At 46.9% G+C, this 22,477-nt stretch overlaps 1 protein-coding gene across 11 annotated transcripts in view; it reads right to left on the bottom strand.

Moving 5' to 3' along the window:
- Window positions 1-17,298, bottom strand: part of LOC119512890 (carbohydrate sulfotransferase 10-like) — a 34,668-nt gene extending 17,370 nt beyond the window's left edge. Inside the window, exons 1-5 of one of the 11 annotated variants that reach the window (XM_037807699.1) lie at window positions 16,627-16,986; window positions 15,467-15,692; window positions 14,744-14,816; window positions 3,179-3,546; window positions 2,556-2,687 (exon numbers count right to left, since the gene is read on the bottom strand). In XM_037807699.1, coding sequence (XP_037663627.1) covers window positions 2,556-2,687; window positions 3,179-3,401 — 355 coding nt within the window. In that variant the 5' untranslated portion in view covers window positions 3,402-3,546; window positions 14,744-14,816; window positions 15,467-15,692; window positions 16,627-16,986. Of the gene's footprint in view, window positions 1-2,555; window positions 2,688-3,178; window positions 3,748-14,743; window positions 14,817-15,466; window positions 15,693-16,626; window positions 16,987-17,189 lie in introns of those variants that run through there. The other 10 variants (XM_037807696.1, XM_037807700.1, XM_037807705.1 and 7 more) reach the window with 10 other exon arrangements.
- Window positions 17,299-22,477: the final 5,179 nt, after the last annotated feature.

Here is a 22,477-nt window from a genome sequence, read left to right on the forward strand (position 1 = left end):
TTAAACGAGAGGAAGGGGTAGCAACAGACAAGGAGGAATATAACAAAGGATTATGAATACTGAATCTTTATATTATTTTATTTTACTTTTTTATTTATATACATATTTTATTTTACTTTTTTTTTTAGTTGTTAGGGTATTAGAATAGCTAGAAGGAAATAACTGAAATGGTGGATCTATAATCCATAACACTCTCTGAAATTTGCTGTATAGCTATTTGTTAAATTGTACTTTGAAAGTTATCTCCTTTCTGTTAGGTTCGGAGCCATTCAAGAATCCACACAATGCAGCGAGTCAAAGTTTAAGTATAAAGTTTAAGATTTATTAGAGGAAGAAAGCAGGTGGAAGCCAGCAGAAAAGAAGAAAAAGATATTGGCTCCTGCTCTGTATCTGAGAGCAGCATTTTTTAATGAAAAAAGGAACCCACGTTGGGTCGGGTGTCTGCTGGGATGTTCTGTGTCTCGACTGGGTGAGTGCTTATCTAGTTTTGGGCAGAGTGGTTGGTAGAGTTCTGAGACAATATTCTTTTTAGGAAAGCAGCTGCGTTATCTAACTGGGAAGAGCAGGCCTTCTTGGTTGTTTGTTTTATGCGCATCTCTGACCTTGGCTTACCCGCCTTTGAGGGTCACTGTGGCTGGGATGGCCTTGACCAGCCTTGAACAGCCTCATCCTTTAGTCTATGGGGCACCTGTTTTCTGTGAGATAAGCTGCGGGGCCCCTGGGTCAGAAACTCCTTCTACATGTTAGTTTCTTCTGGGATCTAACACTTTCTGTATATGTTATATTTCACAATAAGGAAATAACTGAAATTGTGGAACTGTAACCCACAATATTCCTTGAAATTTGCTACTTATTAAATCATACTTTAAAAGTTATCACTTTTCTGTATGTATGTTACATTTCACAATAAAAAATGTAAAAAAAGAAAAGAATATTTGTGACAGCATTGTTTATAATAATAAAACACTGTTCACTTTCACATGGTCTAATAGGGTAGAAGCTAAATTATGGTACATCCATAATGTAAATGTTACAAGTAAAGTTTTCAGAGTTTTAATTAAAAAAAAAAAAAAAGGCCCCAGATGGTTCTGAAGGGCAGCCGGAGGAGAGAACCCCTGTTCTAAAACTAAGGGATCCCCGTTATGACTAATGCATAATCGTGCTGAGGTAACTGGAGACATTTCCAAATCATCTCCAACTCTTAACAGCCCCACAAGACCCAACTCGCTCTCCCACGAGCCGCTGGCCCTCGGTGCCATGGCTTTCTGGGGTGCTCCTGGCCACCAGGACGCCTGTAGGTGTGATGGCACCTTTTCAAGGCTGGGATAACCACACAGGTTTTCTCACTAGGGCTCCTGGAAGAGGGCGGTTCTGATGAAAGCCAGCTGGGGCCCCAGGCACTGAAACCCTAATAAATGTTACTGGTGTAAACTGCAAAGCCGAGAACCACCACTCGTGCTTTCTTCTTCTCCCTGCAGCGCTGACTTCCGATCTTGTTGCTCCGGATCAGCCGGGACGGGGAACAGCGGGGTTGGGAGGTGTGAGGTGGACACGCTCAGGCACTTCCTAAGGTGCAGAGCAGTCCTCCGTCCACGTGGCACCCAGGTGGCGCAGGTGTGGGCAGCTGCAGGAGTCAATGGGGAAGGCCACCCGTGCAGATGCATTTCCAATGCCCTCTTTCTAAAAGCCACAACCAGCAGGAGGCTGCACAAAGCACTGAGCAGGATAGACACCCGCGCTTGCCCACATTCTTGGGCATCCTTCCCACGAGGCAGAAGCCTTCAGACGAACCCACAACTGCTCCCGAGCCACCTTCCGGACCCCCGAGCACCGTGCCTGCTGAAGTTTGCCGTTAAAACAGCCACGCCGCTGGGCCCAAGCTCACCACCACACCTCCTCGCACATCCCAGCCCTTTACAGGTTAAGAGCACCTCGCTGAACTCACAGCAGCCTCGCGAGGCTGTCAGAGCAGGTCCTCTGTCCCCTGCACAGAGACAACACTAAGGCTTAGGTAGCAGAAGACAAGAGCACGAACCAAAGTCAGCTCTCTTCTGAGGCCGGGTTTGTTGCTCTTTACATGCCCTCATTCAAATGCTTACATTCAGTAAAGGGGAATTAAAGAATCCTCCAAGGCAACATGACACACGTGTATTTAAGGGGCCTGACCACACTGAGGGTGACCCTGGACACATGGCAACCAGCACGGCATGGCTGCAGGCACCCAGGCACGCTCATCAATCGTGTCTCACGACGGCATGGAGCAGGTCCCCAAACAGCAGCCCCCAGATGCCCTGACGAGGGGCACTGGGCGTCGCTGGGGCAGACCCTGCTCCTCTGGCCACACCTGGCTCCCCTCGGCCCTCGAGGGGAGCTGCTGGGAGAGAAGTGACCCTCCCTCCCCACAGTCTCTCCGCTCCCATCTCCAACAGGACGTGGACACCAGACCTCGAAAGTCTTGGATTCCGTGACAGAGGCCATCTGTGCATATATCGAAGAACAAAATTGCAGCAAAGCCTTGGTGGACCAAAACCCATCTCGGGACAAAGAACACCTACCATCTGGGTCTTTAAAGGCCAGCGTGATGAACTTGCTCGCCACCATGAACATGAAGATCACCCAAAAACAGGCGGCCAGCAGAAGCCACTGGTGCTGCGTGTTGTCAAACGCCAGCCATTCAACGACCCTCCCTGGAAAACATAAGCAAAACCTCCTGCCACTTAAAAACAAATCAGTAACAAAACAACTGGCGAGGTCAGTTAACAGTATCAATAACAAATACTTAAATTTTTTCCATTGGTACATTGGTATTTTCACTGGCTATTTAACATTTTATTTTTAATTAATAATACTAAGTTGTCAATTTAACAATTAAATCAAATTTCAAAGGAACCATCATGAGATAATATCTTTCTATTTGCTTTGGGGATGTAAGACTTTACTTTTGCTCATCTACCTTCTGATTCCTTTCCAGCCTGGGTGACAAAGTGAGTTTTCAGGGCACGCCAGGCCTGGCAGCAGGGGGCAGGAGAAGGCCTGCAAAGGATTAGCTTTTTGCTGTAATTCTCAGAGGGCAGACGCCGTCCTTAGCTAACGGACTTAACATCCTGACTTGCTGACACCTAGAGAATCTCTAAAGGAAGCAGCCAACACTTGAGCGCCTCCATCCCCGCTCGCCCACCTGCAAAGCCCTGGGCAGAACCCTGGTGGTGGACACCTCTCATGCTCTCTCCGGCCCCTGCAGGGACGCAGGGCACGTCCAGTCCCCGGCAGGTCACGGGAGCCACGCTCTGCTGCAGGAGACACATGAAGAACCGGGAGGTCTCGATCGATTCTTGGCAAGAAACACAACAGTGTTTCGTGTCCTCTTTAACCCAGTGCTTCTTCAAGCCAAACCAAACCATTCGGAGAGACGCTGCCAGTCTGGGTTGGTTTCCACCAGCCGCCTGAGGCCATCCCTCACTCCAGGCAGGGGGACACGGTCGTCCCAACACAGCGCCGACCGCACGTGGTTTCAGGGAGAGCTTCTGAGGTCTGGAAGGGACAGAGCTGAGAGGGGACGCGGGTGGGCACGTCTCCTTTCCCAACAGTGCCCCTTTCCTCCAGTGTCACTGCAACCGGCCTCCCAGGCCTGGATTCCTTCCAACATTCCCAGCAGGGGGTATCCAGCTGCCACAGAGAAGGGCGGCAACAGGGAACGTGCCACCTGCCAAGTGTGGCCCAGTGTGGTTTCGGGGCTCCCAGGCAGGCCTGCCAGGTGTAACAAGTAAAAATACAGACACCCAGTTAAGTCTGAATTTTAGAGAAACAATAAGTAACAAGTTAGTGTAATTGGGTCCCAAATATTGCACAGGACATACTTTCACTAAGAAACCACTTGTTGTTTGACTGAAATTCAAGTTTAAACTGCGTGTCCTGTCCTTTATCTGGCAACCCCCATCTCCTAGGGGCACTGGGAATCCCTCCTCTGGTTTGGAGCCAGCAGTTTGTCTTCCGAGAATCTTCCCTTCTCCATCTGTCATACCACACAGGAGGCAGCACGGCACAAAAAGAGCCCTCGACTCGGTCAAACCCTCGCTCCAGTCGACACTCGCTGGCTCCACGACTCGCCGGTCACTGAACCTAAGCCATGATTTCCCTGGCTGGGCCAGGGTGGTGGCGAGGATTAAATGAAAACGTCCACAAAAGGACCAACCCGTCTGAGGGCAGACCCTCGATCAACATAAGGCAGCCGATCCCTCAGCGCCCTTGGTGACTTTCTGGTTTAATCTCTGCCCTTCTAAGTGTGGTGGCCTGGTGTGGGCTGCCAGGAGAGGGAAAGGAACGACAGCCTTCCATGCCCAGACGGCGCCAGCCCCCAACCCTTCCCTTCCAGAGACCTGTGAGTCACAGCCTGTGCCCAGGGGCACGAGCACTGCAGCTCCCAGCCCACGGAGCTGTCCCCAAGACATGGACACCCGGACAGGTCCATCCCCATCAGTGTGGGCCGGGGAGTAACGAGAAAGGGCCATGCAGTGTGCCAGCGGAGCAGAGAGGCACACGCTGCCGTGCACTATTTCTCACCAGGAGTTAGCGTCCCAGCAAGAGGCCGCCGGGTTCCACGTGGCCTGGTGCTGGCCATGCACGCTGTCCCTGTGCTGGGGCGAGTGACAGACTGGGGACACAGCCGCCCTCTGCCTGCCTGGCACCCGCAGACCCGCGGGAGAACCTCCTGGCGCCGGCCCCTGTCCCCTGCCCTGCTCACCCCTCAACACGTCACGGTCCCCCAGGCTTCCAGGCCCTGCAGCACCCTTGCTGGGCCTCAGGCTGATTCCTGAGCAGTTTTTATGGCCTAAGAATCTAATCCTTCCAAAGGGAACTAGTTTTCTGAAGGGGATGTAATTTGAGACCCACCCACCTCCAGATAAAGTAGGAAGATAACAAATGGCCTTCAGGGAAAGGAGGGTCACACCATCAGCACTCCAGGAAGCCACGTGGCTTGGGGGTAGGATTTCCACACCTGGGCTTGTGCAAAAGTGAGACCTGAACTATTCTGAAGCTACGTCTGCCTTCCCAAATTTGGATTTTCATTTACAGTCAGGAGCCAGGCTGGGGGCAGGATTTTCATTTGCAGTCAGGAGCCAGGCTGGGGGACGAGATTGGTCCACACTCCTCCCCACCCACCTGAGTGGCCTAGGGTTAGTGCCCTGTGCTCCCACCTGCGAGGGTAACAGCAGCCACCTGCAGCCACACCTGTGCGGTGAGGCGGCAACGGGGTGATGTCTGCTGAAGTACCTCCCTGACAACCACACCACTTACAGTCTCGCATCCAGTGGGAATTTTATTTTCAGATGGGGATTTTTAATTTTCAGAAGGGGCCCATGAGAAGTTCGATTTTTAAGGTGACTGCGGCTAAACTCCTAACGTAAGAAATTCAGAGCATTCTTCTCCTTGCGAGCCCGGCCACTGCATCGGGGTCGGGAGAAGCGCAGGCGAGAAGGCTCCCTCCCTCCTCCCCCTGCCCTCGCAGCCCACCTGCTGCTTCCCTGCCACTGCATCGGGCGGGACGGTGCCCAGGTCACGGGGCAACTCCCATGGGGGCTGCAGATCTGGAAACCTTCACGTAAGCAAACATCCTTCTCCCACTCCTGCCAAAACCCCCAAAGAAGAGGACCAAGTCCCACACCCTCGCCGGTGTCTTGAGCGATGCTCAGACTGGGTTTACGCCAGCCGATGAGCCCCTGCGTCCGGCTGCCAACCCCCTCGCCGGCCGTGGAACCCGTGGGCAGCCGCTGTGGAAGGCCTGTGCCTGGGGACACTGGGCCTCTGCACACACTGTGCGGGCAGGAGGGACACAGCTCTCTCCTCAGCGTCACCCGCCTGCTCTCCATCACCTTCACTGCACCCATCACAGTCCGGAGGCGTTCGCTGGTTTACCGTCTAAAACCCTCCCAGAGCATGAGCTCATTCACCAAGGACAAGAACAGTGCCTGGCACCCAGCAAGTCAACAGTAATTGTTTGCTGAATGACAAGTCAAAGAAGCAATCTGTTATGAAACCTGTGAGAGCTGGACGGTGCTTTAGAAGGCAGCTTGTCCAACTCTCTACTCGAGAGTTTTCAAATTTTTTACAGTATGAGGTCCCCTTTCAACTCAGAACATTTCTCTGGTCTCCACATAAGAGTAGTTTTATAGTTGATATCCATTAACTGAGACTACTAGAAAACAACCAAAAGCTACTAGGAATACAGTATTACTTAAAAAAATTTATTTTATAGGCCACAGCATTTATATGCATTTGAAGAAATAATTAGAAATACAGATTGGGTGTTAAGTCAACCTAGAATTCAAAAAATGTTTTTAATTTAAATAAAACTCTATACTGAAAGGCAAACCATCTACATAGATCTAAGCCACCTACGTAGATCTAAAGTGTCAAGACAAAAAAAGTCTAGTTGCAGAATTGTATGTATAATTATTTGTTTAAAAAATTGCATATTGAGTAGAAAAATTGGGGAAGGAAACAAACAGACAAAGGTACCCAGTGTTCTTTTTTACTTCAATTGCTCTTTTTCACTTTAATTATTATTCTTGTTATTTTTGTGTGTGTGCTAATGAAGGTGTCAGGATTGATTTAGGTGATGAATGTACAACTATGTAATGGTACTGTAAACAACCGAAAGTACGATTTGTTTTGTATGACTGCATGGTATGTTAATATATCTCAATAAAATGAAGATAAAAAAAAAAAAAAAAGAATTGGGGTAGCTGATGGTAGATACCTGAAACTATCAAACTACAACCCAGAACCCATGAATCTTGAAGACAATTGTATAAAAATGTAGCTTATGAGGGGTGACAGTGGGATTGGGAAAGCCATAAGGACCACACTCCACTTTGTCTAGTTTATGGACGGATGAGTAGAAAAATAGGGGAAGGAAACAAACAGACAAAGGTACCCAGTGTTCTTTTTTACTTCAATTGCTCTTTTTCACTCTAATTATTATTCTTGTTATTCTTGTGTGTGTGCTAATGAAGGTGTCAGGGATTGATTTAGGTGATGAATGTACAACTATGTAATGGTACTGTGAACAATCGAAAGTACGATTTGTTTTGTATGACTGCGTGGTATGTGAATATATCTCAATAAAATGAAGATAAAAAACAAAAGGGAGCTGAGCGCACCTCGGGGAACGTTAAAGACACATCAGCACCAAGTGAGTGTCTCACGGAGACCAAGGAAACACTCCAAACTTTCCCTCTAATTGATTCCTTCACATATGTTTTTTAAATTTTTAAATAAAATTAAAATTTTCAACTTTTTTGGTTAACCGTTTGAGATATAATTCACATACCATACAATTCACCCATAAAAGTAGACAGCCATCACCACACCCCAATCAATTTTAGAACCCTTTTGTCATTCCCCAAAAGGAAACCATTAGCTACTTCCCCAATGTCTCCATCCTCCCTACCCCTTCCCCAACCCACCCAAAGCCCTAGGCAACCACTAATCTACCTTCTCTACTTGTCTATTTCTTGTCTATTCCGGACATTTTAAATAAAAGGAATCAGACGATTAAAAAAAAAAAAATTGCATATTATGTGAATGTACACACACGTAAACACACACATGTAATGCAGAGAAGAATGTCATGAGCGGATGGGGGTTGTTTCTTCATACAATTTTGTATTTTAAATTTCTTTTGCATGAGCATGTATTCCTTTTATAATAAAAATAAAAACATACAAAATGTCACCTACGCACATGTATAACCTGTTTGGGTTTTTTAAATGCTGTTGAATGTTTTCTACCTCACTGCTACCAGCTGCAGTATCCTTACCTCTTTGTGCAGTGTGCAAAAGGGAGGCAAATATTTCCTAGCCAGGAAAAAAATGTGGTGAACTGATAAAGTCAATGAATATCTGAATATTCAGTAAATACACATCTGTTTTCACCAGTGAGTTCTTAGTTTTTAAAAATGAGTAAATATTTGTAAAAATGTTTTTGCATGTGGGAAAGCAAATGAATGTCAACCATGTAGAAATCTGAAAAGGGGATGGTATTCAGGAAAAAAACATAATCAAAGCAAACTGGAGTCTATGGTCAACAGTAACATTGTAATATACCTCCATTAAATGTAACAAAGGCAATATGCCAATGCTAAATTTATATGAGAGGGGCATATAGGGGAGGAATATGGGATTCTTGGTAGCAGTGTTATTTGCTGTCCTTACTAGTATAGTGTATTGTATGACATGTTATTTTTCTTTTTATCATTTTTTTCTTATTGCTAAAAAAAAACAATTTTTCTTGTAGTAATCAGTATGTTCAAGTGCTGATTGTGGTGATAAACGTAAAACTTTATGATGATACCATGAACAACTGATTGTACACTGTGGATAAATGTATGGTATGTGAATATAACTCTATAAAATTGTAGAAAAATATATATATAGGAGTAAAAGTGTTGGAGAAAACATGGTGAGAGGGATGATGCCTCACCAATATGGACTAACTACAATGTGTAAACTCAGAATTGAATCTTAGAACATAGCCTAACGTGGACACAATAATTGTAATAGTCCCTAGATTGTAAGCTCTTACAGCAGTTAACTCTATCCCTGAATTGTAAGGCCTATCTCTAAACTTTGAGATGCTGATCCCCTAGCGTATAACCTGATTGGTCTCTGGAACAATGCATATCTCTGAGACACCTGAAACTCAGAGCTAGAGCTCGGCAGATGTGAATGTCAGTATTAGTGCATACAGCCACTGTCAAAAAAAAAAAAAAAAAAAAAAAAAAGCTGAAAAAGAGCCCAGACTTCAATTAGTGATATGAATGAAGCAGGTCTGGTTAAGACCAGGGCAAGCCAGGCCAAAGGGTAAAGGTTGAAACTGATTGTGTTTTAAAACTTCAACTTCCATATGAGACCAAGGGAATAGATATCTATTTGGTACAGGATCTAAATTTTCTAAATGGTACAACTCTACAGTCGATTTGTTCAAACACCACAACTGCATGGAACTTTGAATAGGAAGTGAGATACAGTAGGTTAGTATAGGCTGGAGTGAAATAGTGACACATCCTAGAGTAATTTGGGCAGATAATAAAAAATATATTTACAGCCTCCCCCTCCCCAGCCCCGAGGATCTGGGGGAAGGTGCGGATGTGTTGGACATCCTCACCTGGACTGGTGTTGATGTTGTCACAAACATTGGGACTGGTGGTTTGATGTGCTGAGCCCTCGAGCATGGGACTTGCCCTTATGAAGCTCGTTACCACAAAGGAGAGTCTAAACTTGCATGTAATGGTGCCTAAGAGTCTCCCCCTGAGTACCTCTTTGTTGCTCAGATGTGGCCCTCTCTCTCTCTAACTGAGCCATCTCGACAAGTGAACTCGCTGCCCTCTCCTCTACATGGAACCCAACTCCCAGGGTTGTGAATCTCCCTGGCAATGCAGAGTATGACTCCCGGGGATGAATGTGGACCCGGCATTGTGGGACTGACAGTATCTTCTTGACCAAAAGGGGGATGCAAAATGAGACGAAATAGTTTCAGTGGCTGAGAGATTCCAAATGGAGTCGAGAGGTCACTCTGGTGGACATTCTTATGCACTATATAGATAACACCTCTTAGGCTTTAATGTATTGGAATAGCTAGAAGTAAACACCTGAAACTACCAAACTCCAACCCAGCAGTCTGGACTCCTGAAGACAATTATATAATAATGTAGATTACAAGGGGTGACAGTGTGATTGTGAAGACCTTGTGGATCACACCCCCTTTATCTAGTGTATGGATGAGTGGAGGAATGGGGATAAAAACTAAAGGACAAATGGGGTGGGATGGGGGGATGATTTGGGTGTTCTTTTTTCACTTTTATTTTCTATTCTTGTTCTGGTTCTTTCTGATGTAAGGAAAATGTTCAGAGATAGATTGTGGTGATGAACGCATAACTATGTTATCATACTGTGGACAGTGGATTGTATACCATGGATGATTGTATGGTGTGTGAATGTATTTCAATAAAACTGAATTTAATAAAAAAAAAAAAAGAGTAAATATTTGAAACAAAGAAAAGCACAGAGAAAATGTAACGAACATCTGTTCACATACACTCAGCTCTAACTTTCGCCATGCTACCTTGGTTTTAAGGAAACACAAGTGCTACCAGTGCGGTTAGAGCCCCTCCGTCCGCCTCCCCAGACACCCCGCTCATCCCGGGGATTACAGGTAACTGCCTAAAACACAACTCCTCGCACAGATGCAGCAGCAGGGGCTTTTGGAAGCTGTCCTACCTGCCCAGGTAAGGGCTGGCAGGTGGAGACGGCGAGTGTGGTAGGCCGAATTCCATACTCCAATCACAAGTTCTTCCTCCTAATCTGGGTCCCTGGGGGTGTGAACCCATCATCAACAGGACCCTTTGAAGACGTTGTTTTTAGTTGGGTATGGCCAACCGAATCAGAGTGTGTCTCAGTCCCCATTACTGGAGCGTTCTAAAAAGAAGATGCCGGAAGCCAGAGAAGACCACAGGGAGAAGCCAATGTCAGCAGGAACCGGAAAGGGAGACTCATGGAGAGACGGCCACGGGATGGGAGGCAGGGGGCCGAGACCAGGATGCTACAGGCCGTGCAGCTACTCCGACTCTGCACGACTTCCAGCCTCAAAACCCCGAGCCAAGACGCTCCTGCTGTACCAGGCTCCTGGTGTACGCAGAGCGCGTGCTTCCCCAAGGCCTGCAGGGAAGCGGCACACTGCGTGCCGGGCGGAAGCCCTGCATAGACGATGCACAATTAGGAAGAAACTTTTATTCCCACGGTCTAAAATGAGAAAACTCTCAAATCACACGTGAAAAGGCTGTCAAGGTATCCTGCCTAAAAATTTAGATAAACCGTGACTTATTCTCCAAGGCGTGAGCTCTATGAGCAACTGGAACTGGTGAGAACGCGTGGCCTCTCTCAAAACGTCCACCCCCAGGTCCAGTATCTGTAACGTTTTCAATTTATGACCCACAAACACGATGAGGTTTATATTTGTATATACTTTTGGGTAAAAAGTAACCTGGAAATAATTACGTATCCTGTTCATCACGAAAAGTTGTATTTATTCATCCAATGAAATAGGCGCCAGGAACACAAAACAGGTGAGCCCCAAACCATGCATGTGTGCACACACACACACACACACACACATTCTCGTCCTCACAGCGCTTGCAGTTGTGTGGAGACCCATAAGTCAGAGAATCTGAGAAGTCGGATAAGGGAGAGGGCTGTGAGGTTGTCAGAGGGAGACCGGGGACAGGTGGGGAGAGCCAAGCTACCGACCAGGGGAGGATGGTTCCCCAGGCAGAGCACAGCATCTCGCAGGGGCCCTGGCATGAGTGGGAGGGGGCTCAGGGCCCCTGAGTAACTGAAGGAAGGTGGGGGAGCATGACTGGTCAGACCACACAGGCCTCCCAAGCTGTTAAGGGACTTAATCTCTACAGAAAGAGCAGTGGATAGCCACTCAAGAGTTTTAAATGAGAAGAGTGAGGCAGGATCCTGATCTGATTTACATGTTGAAGCTACTTCTCTGGCAGCAGAGTCAAAGATGTAAAGGGCAACTGTCCAGTCAGCAAAACCCCAGCCTCAAGGTCATCTTCATTGGTGGAGGAGAGAGAGTTCTAATCAGGTACCACGAGATCAGATCATTAGCTCTGCCTCTTAAGGACAAGCACGCCAACTAGTGAGCTCCACAGTATCTGATCTGTTGGGCTTTTATGAATCCTGGGAGATGCTTTGAATTGCACGCATCCTGAATCAGGACATCCACCTGAAGACGTCCCACTCTGTGTTCAGGGCAGCGGTTCCCCGGGGCTGGCTGCGCATCAGAATCACCTGGGGAGCTTGGAAGATACTTGCCCTGAGCCCAGAAATACCTGAGCCAAGAAAACAAAAATCTCTGGAGGTGGAGCCTGGGCATATTTAAAAGCTCTGCAGATGATTCTAAGGAGAAGTCAGGACTGAGAACTGCAGGTCCAGGGACACTTATCCCCACCCCCTTCTCAAATTTTTATGGCCCCCCAAAATCTCTTGGGGAGCTTGTAAAATGCAGATTCCAGGCATTCTAGCCTAATAGCCACTCTCTCTACAGCCTCCTCTCATTTTAGGAAGGAGGGGAAAGCAGCAGCAAAAGGGCATCTGGTCAACTAGAAACTAAGAGGCTCTGGATTACGTGTGTTCTGAATAAACAGCTTAAAGAGGCTTAATTGGAATCTAAGAAGTCTCATCACAGTTGCCATTTCACTCCCTTCAACCGTCACTAGGTACTAATTCGCAGAATTAGAATTCTGACCTTGGGGGGAAAAATCAGTGATAATTTGCCCCATTTGTTAAACAACAACAAAAAAGCATTCCAACTCGCCCCAGTTCCTGCATTGTTTCCGTGAATACAGACGCTACCCCTGGGGTCTGCCTCCTGTCCACAGAGAACACTGTCAAGGCACATATTTTTGCCTGCAGGACTGGGGGCCTGACACCAACAAACAGTCCCTGTTCCACGGCTCTGCTAAGGCCACTGGGCTCCCTGCAGCCAGGTGACAAATGGCCTTTACAAAGCCTGACACGTTCTGTAATTAACTCCCTTTTGTTCAAGGAGCCAAGACAACTCCCCAAGTGCCTCTTCTAGCTAACGGAGCAGGGCTCAGTGCCCCGTGTGCAGCCCTGAACAGCACAGCCAACCACTGGCTCAGCACTTCCATCCTCAGGGCATTCCTATTTCCATTCATTAAAGGGGAGTTTCACATGTTAAGATGTCAGGATCTGAAACCAAGCCATAGGGTCTGGCTCGTTGAAAACCCTCAAGGCAGAAATGATGGTTAAGGAACTTAAGACTTAATGGCAGAATCAGGGTTAGGGAAGCCAGACATAACGGAACCTATAAGAAACCCTCACCATTAAAAAAGAAAACCTATAAAATGAAAGACAGGCAGCACATATTTTATGTTTTTAATTACTAACCATGAGTATGGTACTATCACCACTTGTGATGTGAATTCTCCCTCCTCTGCGTTTTCAAAAAAGAGGCTGCTAAATTCATTTTACTCATATGCAAGCAACATCCTGCCAAGTCACCCCCCTGCCGCCATGTTGGAGTTGTCTTCCAAAAGTACAAAGCCTTTCCTGCTTTGTGCTCAGGAGTTTGACTCCTACCTGCCGTGTCCTACTTTTAATACACACGTTAACTTATTAAACGTTCTGGAAAGTCCTGTAGTAAATAAGCCCATTTAGCTCTATGTAAAAACAGCTTTTTCCAAATATCATTCATTCAGCAAATATTTACCAAGTGTCCACTCAGAGCCAGGGACCGTTGTAGGCTCTGGATGAGGCCAGACACGTGCTTTCTTGGAGCTTCTTTCTAATAGAGGCGGACGGGCCATAAGCAAATAGAGCGGTGGAGGGCTACAGTCACGCCAGGTGGTAAGTGTCATGATTAGTGATAAAGTAGGGTAAGGGGCCAGAGGCAAGGACCTCTGGGAGCCAATGACACAGAGAAGAGGCCAGAGTAAGGAAGCAAGACCTGCAGATGCCCAGGCCAAGAGCTTGGTCTCGAAAGCATCAGGAGACCAGAATGTCCAGATGAGGACAGGAGCTCACCAGCAGCCAGGTCCAGATGTGGGAAAGAAACTGAGGCCCCTTCCTGGGGGCAGGGGGCTGCTGTGAGTGGGGGAGAAATGAGGGGACAAGTGGGGCTGGGAGCAGACACATGATGCAAACTTTGTGGGCCTACAGCAGACCAGTTAAAAAAAGTTAGATCGATTTCTCCATTACAATCTTTTGTCAGTATGACCTCGTCCCAATCACATACATTTAGGCACATTCAGTAGTATGTAAACATACCTTGAGGAATTCTGCTCTGAGGTTTCAACCCTACCCCTGTGTGCTTCCACTGACTCCCCACAGGCTCACTCCAGTGGAATGTGAATTTTCCTTCCATATCCCTTCCTTCAAGTTCAGAAAACCTCAGCCTTCTTCAGCCTGGGCTCCTGTCGACCGCCCCTGAGATGAAAACTCCTCAATTTCCAACCCTGAAACACTCTCACCCCCTAGGGAAAGGATCATGTCTCCAGGGTTCGATTTTTAACAGCTTTTACCATTCTTTCAAACACGCCCACACACCAAAAGGAAACTTCACAGAAAAATTCTGGTGATGCATAAGGAACTGTTAACCCCGAGAAGGTGACAAACAAGAAGGGAGGCTAGTGGCTGGGGGCTGGAGTAACAGGGGACACTTCACCACCCACCCCCACCCACATCCATTACAAAGTTCAAAATCATCAATAAAACGATCCAGCCACAACTTCAGTAATAAAATATGGTACATGCATTTGTTTTGTAAAGTTCTATTACACTGTCACTGACATTTTTATACTCCTAGTAAGTTTCTCTCAATCTAAATTCAGAAAAGTTACCAGAATGAAAAGACACTGCTAACTCGGTCCCGCTGAGGTTAGGACAGGTTCTCATGAATAATAATAATGAATCGCAAACACCTGTATGGAGTGGGTGGGGCACTGCTCCTGGCAGACAGCAGGTACGAACTCACCTAATCCCCACCTGGCCTGAGCGGGTTCTCCTATTATGTTTAAGAAAACATTTCCATACATTTCCATGTATCTGTGCATGTATTCCCATTCAAGTTCAAGTTTCCTAAAATCTCCACAGGAACACCGAAGGAGAAAGTACGAATGCCAAATGACATGGAGCTCAATGACTCCTTCACATACCTTCTGAGGCCTGGGCTTCACAGCTCCTTCTTGAAGTATTTGCCACACCTGAGGTTCTCAGTTCCTCTTGTCACTGTACAGGATAATTAAAAAAGAGAAACTATTAAGAATCATTAAAAGTTTAAAGATCAACTTATTTAACACAACTTGGTTTATACTTTGGAAATAGTTAACTACTTTGATTACATGAGTATATTTTACAAAACAGGTCTTTTATAGAAGTGAATTATATTTGGATTTCTTGGTAAATGAAAAACTATTCTAATGTGCCAAAAGAACCTAAAAGACTTTTCCGTGTAACTTATTATGAAAAAAAAAATGACCTGGTAACAAAAACAATCCAATCCTATTTCAAATGTTTGATAGCGAGTAAAGGACCCCCATATGAAACTCTTCCAAGGCAAGATGCTCTCCGGGTTTTGCATTCCTGCATTCAGTCTTTAGCACCCGGAAAATTTTAGTCAAATGTCATCTAATGAATGAATAAGTGGAAACAAGCCAACCTCTTGGAATTGGAGCAACTGGAGCGACTGCAGATGCCACAGATTTAGATGGAAAAATAAACATACAACTCGTTTAACAAGGCCCAGCTCAGGCTGTCCTGGTGGCACAGAACACGGTCTAGCCGAGCATCCCTTGGCCAAAGAACCCACAGAAACACCTCTGTCTCCGCTGTGAACCTTCATAGCAGGCAGACTGAACGCTTAAGCTTTGGGGACTCACATCCAGATTTGTCCAGACCCGGAACAGGAGAAAATGGACTTCTTGCAGGACTTCTGTCAGGTTCTGAGCTCACCTCTCTCCAAAACCTCCTCCAGCAATTGAAAAATGATTTGAATTTGACTGCAAATTGCCCAGGATAGCCAGTACTTCTTTCCTTTCTCTTGGTTCAGTTCTGCAGTTTGCATTCCAGGACTTCTCCTCTTAGGTGTGTCTCTGAGACTCTACTCTTCAGGGTCAAGAGCAAAGATGGAAAGACGTTTCTGTCCATCCTGAAACTCCAACTCTGAGCCAAGAAGGACTATGCCCTAATTATAACAGGGGAAGGGAGAGACCATTTCTCTCTCTCTCTTTTTTAACCCACTCGCTGGAAAGCGTGAATAAGCAGGGCTTGAGGCCCAGCCATAGTACCCCTTTAGAAATCCAGAGTAATACTGAGCTGCCTAATTTTCTAAAAAAAAAAAATCGGAGACATTTTTCACTCTGGCTTTTAAAACCAACAAACGCCGATACCCAACTCCTCACGGCCCAAAGCTACGGACTTAGGGTGCCTGGGGCCCAAAGCCCCTTCGGACAGTCCTCCCGCTCGGCTGGCAGCACCCGGCTGGCCCCTCACCGCCCGGCCCCTTCCTGCCTCGAGCAGACGTGGAAGGCAAAGGTGACAGCGTCTGGAAAGCCTGGTTCGTCTCCCAGCCCCAAGCGCAGACATTCACGCCTCAGCCTCCACCTTCTGAAGGGGCCTCCCCCCTCCAGGCCAGAGGCTGAGGGTCCCCGGGGGCCATCGTGCAGGGGCCCCGGGTCGCGCTCACCCACCCGAGCCGGCTGTGCCTGCGCGCAGAGGGGTCGCACGTCCCTTCGTGCCCGTCCTCTGACGGGCTCCTCGGGGCCAAGGGGGACCCTGTCTCCATTTTCCGCCCCAATTACAAAGGGAAACCCTCAGCCAAGGGTGGGAGGGGGCCATGGTCGAAGACCCGACGAGGGCTCGTTCCCCCGACGACCGCCTCCCCCCCGCCGTGATGCGCAGTGAACGCGGCGGCGGTTTGTGCCCCCGTCCGCGGCCCCTTGAAGCTCGCCATCCGCGCCGGCCCGGAGGCCACTCGCCCGCCAAGCCGCGCGCCCCGGGGTCCCGGAGCCCCCTCTCCGCCCCGGCCCGCCGCGCTCACCCTCGGTGCGGCCCGAGCTGCCGGGCCCGGGCTCCTCCCTCGGCCTCCGGGCGGCGCGCGCGGGGGCCTCGCCGGGGCTGGCTGCGGGGCGCGGGGCGCGCGGGGCCCGGGATGAAGCGGCGCCGGCGGCCGGAAGGAGGGAAGGCGGCGCGCGAGGCCGGCTCCGGGGGGCGCCGCCCGCCCCTCGCCCCTCGCCCGCCCCTCGCCCTCCCCGCCCGCGCGCGCCGCCGTCCGCCCCTGGGCCGCGGGGAAGGCGGGGGATCCGGGGAGACACCGGGGCGCGGCGCGGCGTCCGGGGGGCCGAGCAGCCAGGCCCCAGGCCCGGGTCTCCGCCGCCGCGCCCTCCTCCGCCCCCCGCTCGCGCCCGGGCTTCCTCCCCCACCTCGAACACTCGTGACCTCCCGGAAAATGACTGGAAGGCGCTCGGCCAGACCAAACCCCAGCGGATCCCTACCCAGAAAACAGGTTTGGGTTTGGGAAAGAACAACAAAAACCCCCAACCTGGAAAAAGGCAAAATGATGATTGCTCCGGGACACCTGCCAGCACCTTCTAATAAGCCCACCTGAGTGAAAGCCGGGCCTTGGGTTCCACGGAGAGAGCCCCCTCCTCGGGCATGTCCGTCTGCTGTCAGAGTGCAGGTGACTAACAGGCCACCGCTGATGAGGCCTCAACCACCTTCACCTCAGGGGTGATCAGGTGCGAGGATTTCAGAGCCCCGTGGAGAGGCCGACCCCGTGGTTTTGTTGCTCAGAAGAAAGGAAACTGGTTTCCTTTTGCCATAACCTACCATGTTTAACTAACTATATTTATATTTCACAAATGCATGAAATAGGTATGTATGGTTTGTATGTGTATGTCTGTACAGATATTCATATATACACATGCACACAGAATTTTTCCTTATATTTTCAAGAAACCAGCTTTTTTTATTGTCTTCCCTATTGGTTCCCTCAGAATGAATTAAATATAGTATGGACGGTTCACTGAGAATTTCACTTTTAACATGATTACTTATAACCATGGTTTAAAGATGTGCCATTCACTCTGTCTTTTCATCACACACTTGAAAGGTGTTTATTGAGCCCTTCTCTGGGGATATGGTTTCTCCTTGAAGGTTTGACCAGACACATACATGGGAGAAAAGCAATAAATATATTTGGAGCTAAGAAGTGACAGAATATAATGTTGGGCTTAAGAATAAAAGCTCAGGAATCAGACCACATGGGTTTAAGTCCTTATCCCCCACTTATAGCTGTAACCTTGTCAAGTTCTTTCATCTCTCTGTGCCCCAGTTTCCTCATCTATAAAATGGGGATGTTATATAGTATTTGCCTCAGAGTTTAGTACAAAGAACAATGGAGAAAGTGCACTTCAAGTACACAGCACAGTTCTTGTACCCAGGAGTAAACATTGCAATAAACATCAGCTATTGCCATTTTTATGTTTATTATATATTATATTTCTAAGATGCTTTACAAAATATTCAAAGGTAAAGTTTTTCTAGGGGATTACACATTGGCAACTAAGGTAACAAAATATTTCTCGTAGTTTTACAAAATTATTCTAGTTCCTCTTTTTGTTTCTATAAATGAACTTCCAGGAAAGTGGTATTTGGTCTTAGAGAAATCTCTTCTAAAGCAGCTGTTCTCAAAGTGTGCTCTGTGGACCCTTGGAGGTCTCCAAGATCCTTTTGAGAGGTCTGCAGTGTCAAAACTGTGTTGCAACGTGAAAACTGTGTGGCAACTATCACCGTTTTGTGTGTGCTGCCTCAGCATCCAACTTACCTGGGCTAAGCCGCTTGCCTCAATGCTGATCTTTGACCTAGTTACTGAGCAGCTTTCCAGCCCTGGGGTATAAATTTCCCCAGGACCCAAACCCACATCACGGACCACCACCCACACACTTCACCAAAACCCAGGGTGGATCCCCACCATCCTTGGACCCCACCCCCCCCATCCCCAGTCCCTCTACCTTTTCATGTGCATTTGCTTTAAACTAACCAATCTCTGACTCTCACCGGAAATCTATCTTGCACCCATGGACCACAATAAAGACACAAGCCCACAGGCCCCTCTTGCTCTGCTTGCGTGATCACCACTGGCTGGTGAGCCTCCCGAGCTGATCTGCACGTCCCATCAACCCCTCATGGCCCTCCTGTCTCTCTAGGGCCTGGGAGTAACAAACTATCTTTTCTGATGCAGTATGGCCTCGGTTTCCATTTCCATCACACCTGACCTCCACCCGGACCCACACTTAAAATCCAATTTTACATAATTTGGAACATACTAAGACTTACATTCACTGTGTAGATATTTGCTCTGATGGTGTAAAAGTAATGTGTAAAACTGATGATGCTTAGCATGAATCCAGGCAATGGAACAGATCTGTACTAGCAGCACTGCATTCTTCACCATCATGCACTTGAAGTTGAAACGGTTTCACTGAAGAATGTCCTCCACGAAGCAGCCATACTCTTTGTGAAGAAGTGGAAGTGCCCAAGAAGCACTTTGCCTGTGTATCTGTGTGTGTGGAGGCTGTCTCCACACAAAGCATCGGGGGATGTTTGCATAGCAAAGAAAGACTCTTTTTTCCACTGAAAGAACAACTGAAAGACAAACTAGGGTTACTTGGATTTGGGTATTTGGCAGACATTTTCTCAAAAATGAAAGAAGTGGGCCTGTCACTTCGAGGAAAACAACTGATAGTATTTGTTACCAATGATAAAACTCATACTCTCAAGGGAAAACTGCACTTTGGAAAACCTGTATCCACCACTGTGAGTCTGACAGCATCACAATATTTAAAGATTTTTCTGATGAGGCTAACAAGTATGATTTTCTAAATGTAGCATAACAAAATGGGCCAACATCTGAGAGATCTGCGTAACTCAGTGAGCCAATATTTTCCAGATACCTAAAGGCTCTGTTAAAAAATCATGCGTGTAAAAAAGATCGATTCAAAGTGCAACTTAGACCAGTGAGTTTTAATGTCACAGAATATGAAAAGTTCGTTGATAGGTTTCAGATTCCAAATTCTACTAACCTTTAAGAAACTACCACTCATTGAGTTTTGGTGTAGTACCAAAGAAAAATACCCAAAACTGTCTGAAAAGCTTGTTAAAATACTTCTTTTCTCTACTTGTTTGTGTGATAATGGATTTTCTTCATATTCTTCAGTCAACATAATATTGCAACATATTGAATGCAGAAGCAAATGTAATGATCCAGCTATCCTCTACTAAGCCAAACATTAAAGAGATTAAAGGTAAATGTTATTACTATCAAATTTTTTCATATGCTGCCTCAGCATCCATCTTACTTTGGCCAAGCCCTTGCCTCAATACCGACCTTTGGCCTAGTTAAAAAGCAGCTTTCCAGCCCTGGGGTGTAAATTTCCCAAGAGCCCAAACCCACATCACCAGCCACCACCCACACACCTCACCCAGAACCCACATTAGGTGCTAAACGATCAGTTCACCATCCCCGCCCCCTCGGACCGCCAGTCCCTCTCACCTTTCATTCATGTTTGCTTTAAGCTGACCAATTCCTGACTACCACGGGAAATCTCCTAACCCCCACCCCGGACCACAACAAAGGCACAAGCCCATGGATCCCTCCTGCTCTGCTTGTGTGCTCCCCACCTGCTGGCTGAGCCTCCCGAGCTGAGAGCTGATCGTGCTTCCTGTCAGATCCCTCAGGCCACCCCTCTCTGTCTGGGACCTGTGAGTGTCAAACTACCTTTTCTCATGCACAAAGGCCTTAGTTTCCCACTGCACTGCACCTGACCTCCATGTGAACACAAATTTAAAATCCAACTTAAACAATCTGGAACAATAAACAATGCAACATTTTTTGTTTTAGAAAAATATGTTTATTTTCCTTAAAATATGTTACTATTATTTTAGTGAATTAATAAATATTGTTGAAATTTCTGTTTTAATTTCTGATAGTATAAGTATAGGTAGACATAATTCACATCAACAAAAGCTCTTTGAGATTCTCAGTAATTTTCAAGGGTGTCAATGGCCCTCAGACCAAGAAGTTTGAGAAATGCTGTTCTAAAAGGAACCCAAATTCTTAACCTTAATAGAAAAATGTACCAGATTCTTTTGCCCTTCATAACTACCACATGTGTGTATATTTCTAAAGTCAAGGTTGGAGTGCCTTGGCTGGAGGTGACACTGGGAGATGACACAGTTAACCCCTGAGCAAAACCCACTGTCATTCATTTGAAACAAGCCAAGGCCCCTTCTGAAAGCACAATAACAGAACAGGTGTATCCAGAGAAACCCAGATGTCCCTTACGGGTGACAGTCGGAGCATCACCACTCTATGCAAGTGGGAATTTGCCAGTTCCTCTGAGCATTCTGTGGAATTAAGACTATACGTCTCTCTCCTAGTCTTCATCTGGGGTTAAACATGAATGAATTCATGGTCCTTTTGTGCTGGGTGCTAGAAACAGACATTATTTTCCTTCTCGCCTCTTCCTCAATTTCTAACTATGCAATGGAGAGGCTCCCACAGACCTCACGTCAGGCAGGACAGGGAGTGATTCCCAAAATACAGTCTCCTGATTCCTGAGCTCTCATCTCAGGAATATACCATGGATATCAGTCACCAACAGGCTTCCTTGGGGTTCCCAGAAAAGAAGTGAGTTTGGAAATTACTTCTTAGCCACTCTGGGCTGGAAAGGTCATGTCAAATGGCTTACAGAGAGGGCATATCCCAGTTCCTTTCCTGAAGGCCACAGAAAAGATACCCTTGTTCTGCCCAGTGGGTATTTGCAGATTAGCAAGGAGAGTTTTTTTGACTAAAAGCTTTAGGAGAGTTGTAATAGCTGCAACCAGGCATCTCCATGTAGTTCCAGAATTGTTTGGTGAGTGAAACGTGAAATGTTCAGTAAGTCCTAGGGTTCTTTTCAGCAGACAGTGTTGTAGGCAGGAATGACACAAACCCACGCAATTTGATTTCCCTTTCCTATTTGTAGAGTTCATGGAGTTCAAAGATTTTTGACCGGGACCCAGCTAAATGAAACGCACTGAATTCCAGTCTCAGCCCTCAGAAAACCTCTAATGAATTTATTATGGTCTTTATAGGGCCTGTTTTTTCTTATTAAGAACTTCTCCTAAATTACCTAAAATATGGTATGGCTGAACATTTGGAGAAATTCACTAAGAGGATTTATTTCATAATTTAAGTCTAATAGGCATTTTCAAGACCTGTGGTATGAATTGTTGAAAATACGTTTTAAAAACTGCCAAAATGAGAGAACCCAACTTGATCACAGATATGCCCCACTGTCAGGTTTACATTCCCAATGTCATTGGCCAAGAAGACAAAATGTTATCAGAAGCAAGGTGGACACAGGTAGGTTTAGGCCACATGACTGGGTTCTGGCTGCCTCTGGGGCTGCCTCTTAAGAACATGCTAGATGGACCTGCAGTCTTCTTCCGCTGACATTGTTCCATGTGTTTTAGAAGGAGACACACAAAACGGAAGCAGCTTTGATCCCCGAGACACCACCTGGAGCAGAGTTGCATGACCTACATAGAATGACATGAGCAAGGAGTAAATAAATATTCATTGTGTTAAGCCACAGATAGTTCAGGATATATATGTTACACAGTGAAGTCTATCCTATTCTGACTAATACAGCATTCTAGTGCAGTGATGAGAACACGGGGCTGAAAGTCAGGAGACTTAGGTTCTACAAAGCTGGATTATAAGAAATTGCTGAAAGTCAACAATTTATGATCTTCAAGCATGGCAGTTTCATATGATCCACTCTACTAGTTTCACCTGCTGGATAGAAGATGTACGATAATCCACTAACCCCATTTGAATCTTGTCT

The sequence above is a fragment of the Choloepus didactylus genome, chromosome 17 (assembly GCF_015220235.1).
Source record: "Choloepus didactylus isolate mChoDid1 chromosome 17, mChoDid1.pri, whole genome shotgun sequence".
Classification (NCBI taxonomy): domain Eukaryota; kingdom Metazoa; phylum Chordata; class Mammalia; order Pilosa; family Megalonychidae; genus Choloepus; species Choloepus didactylus.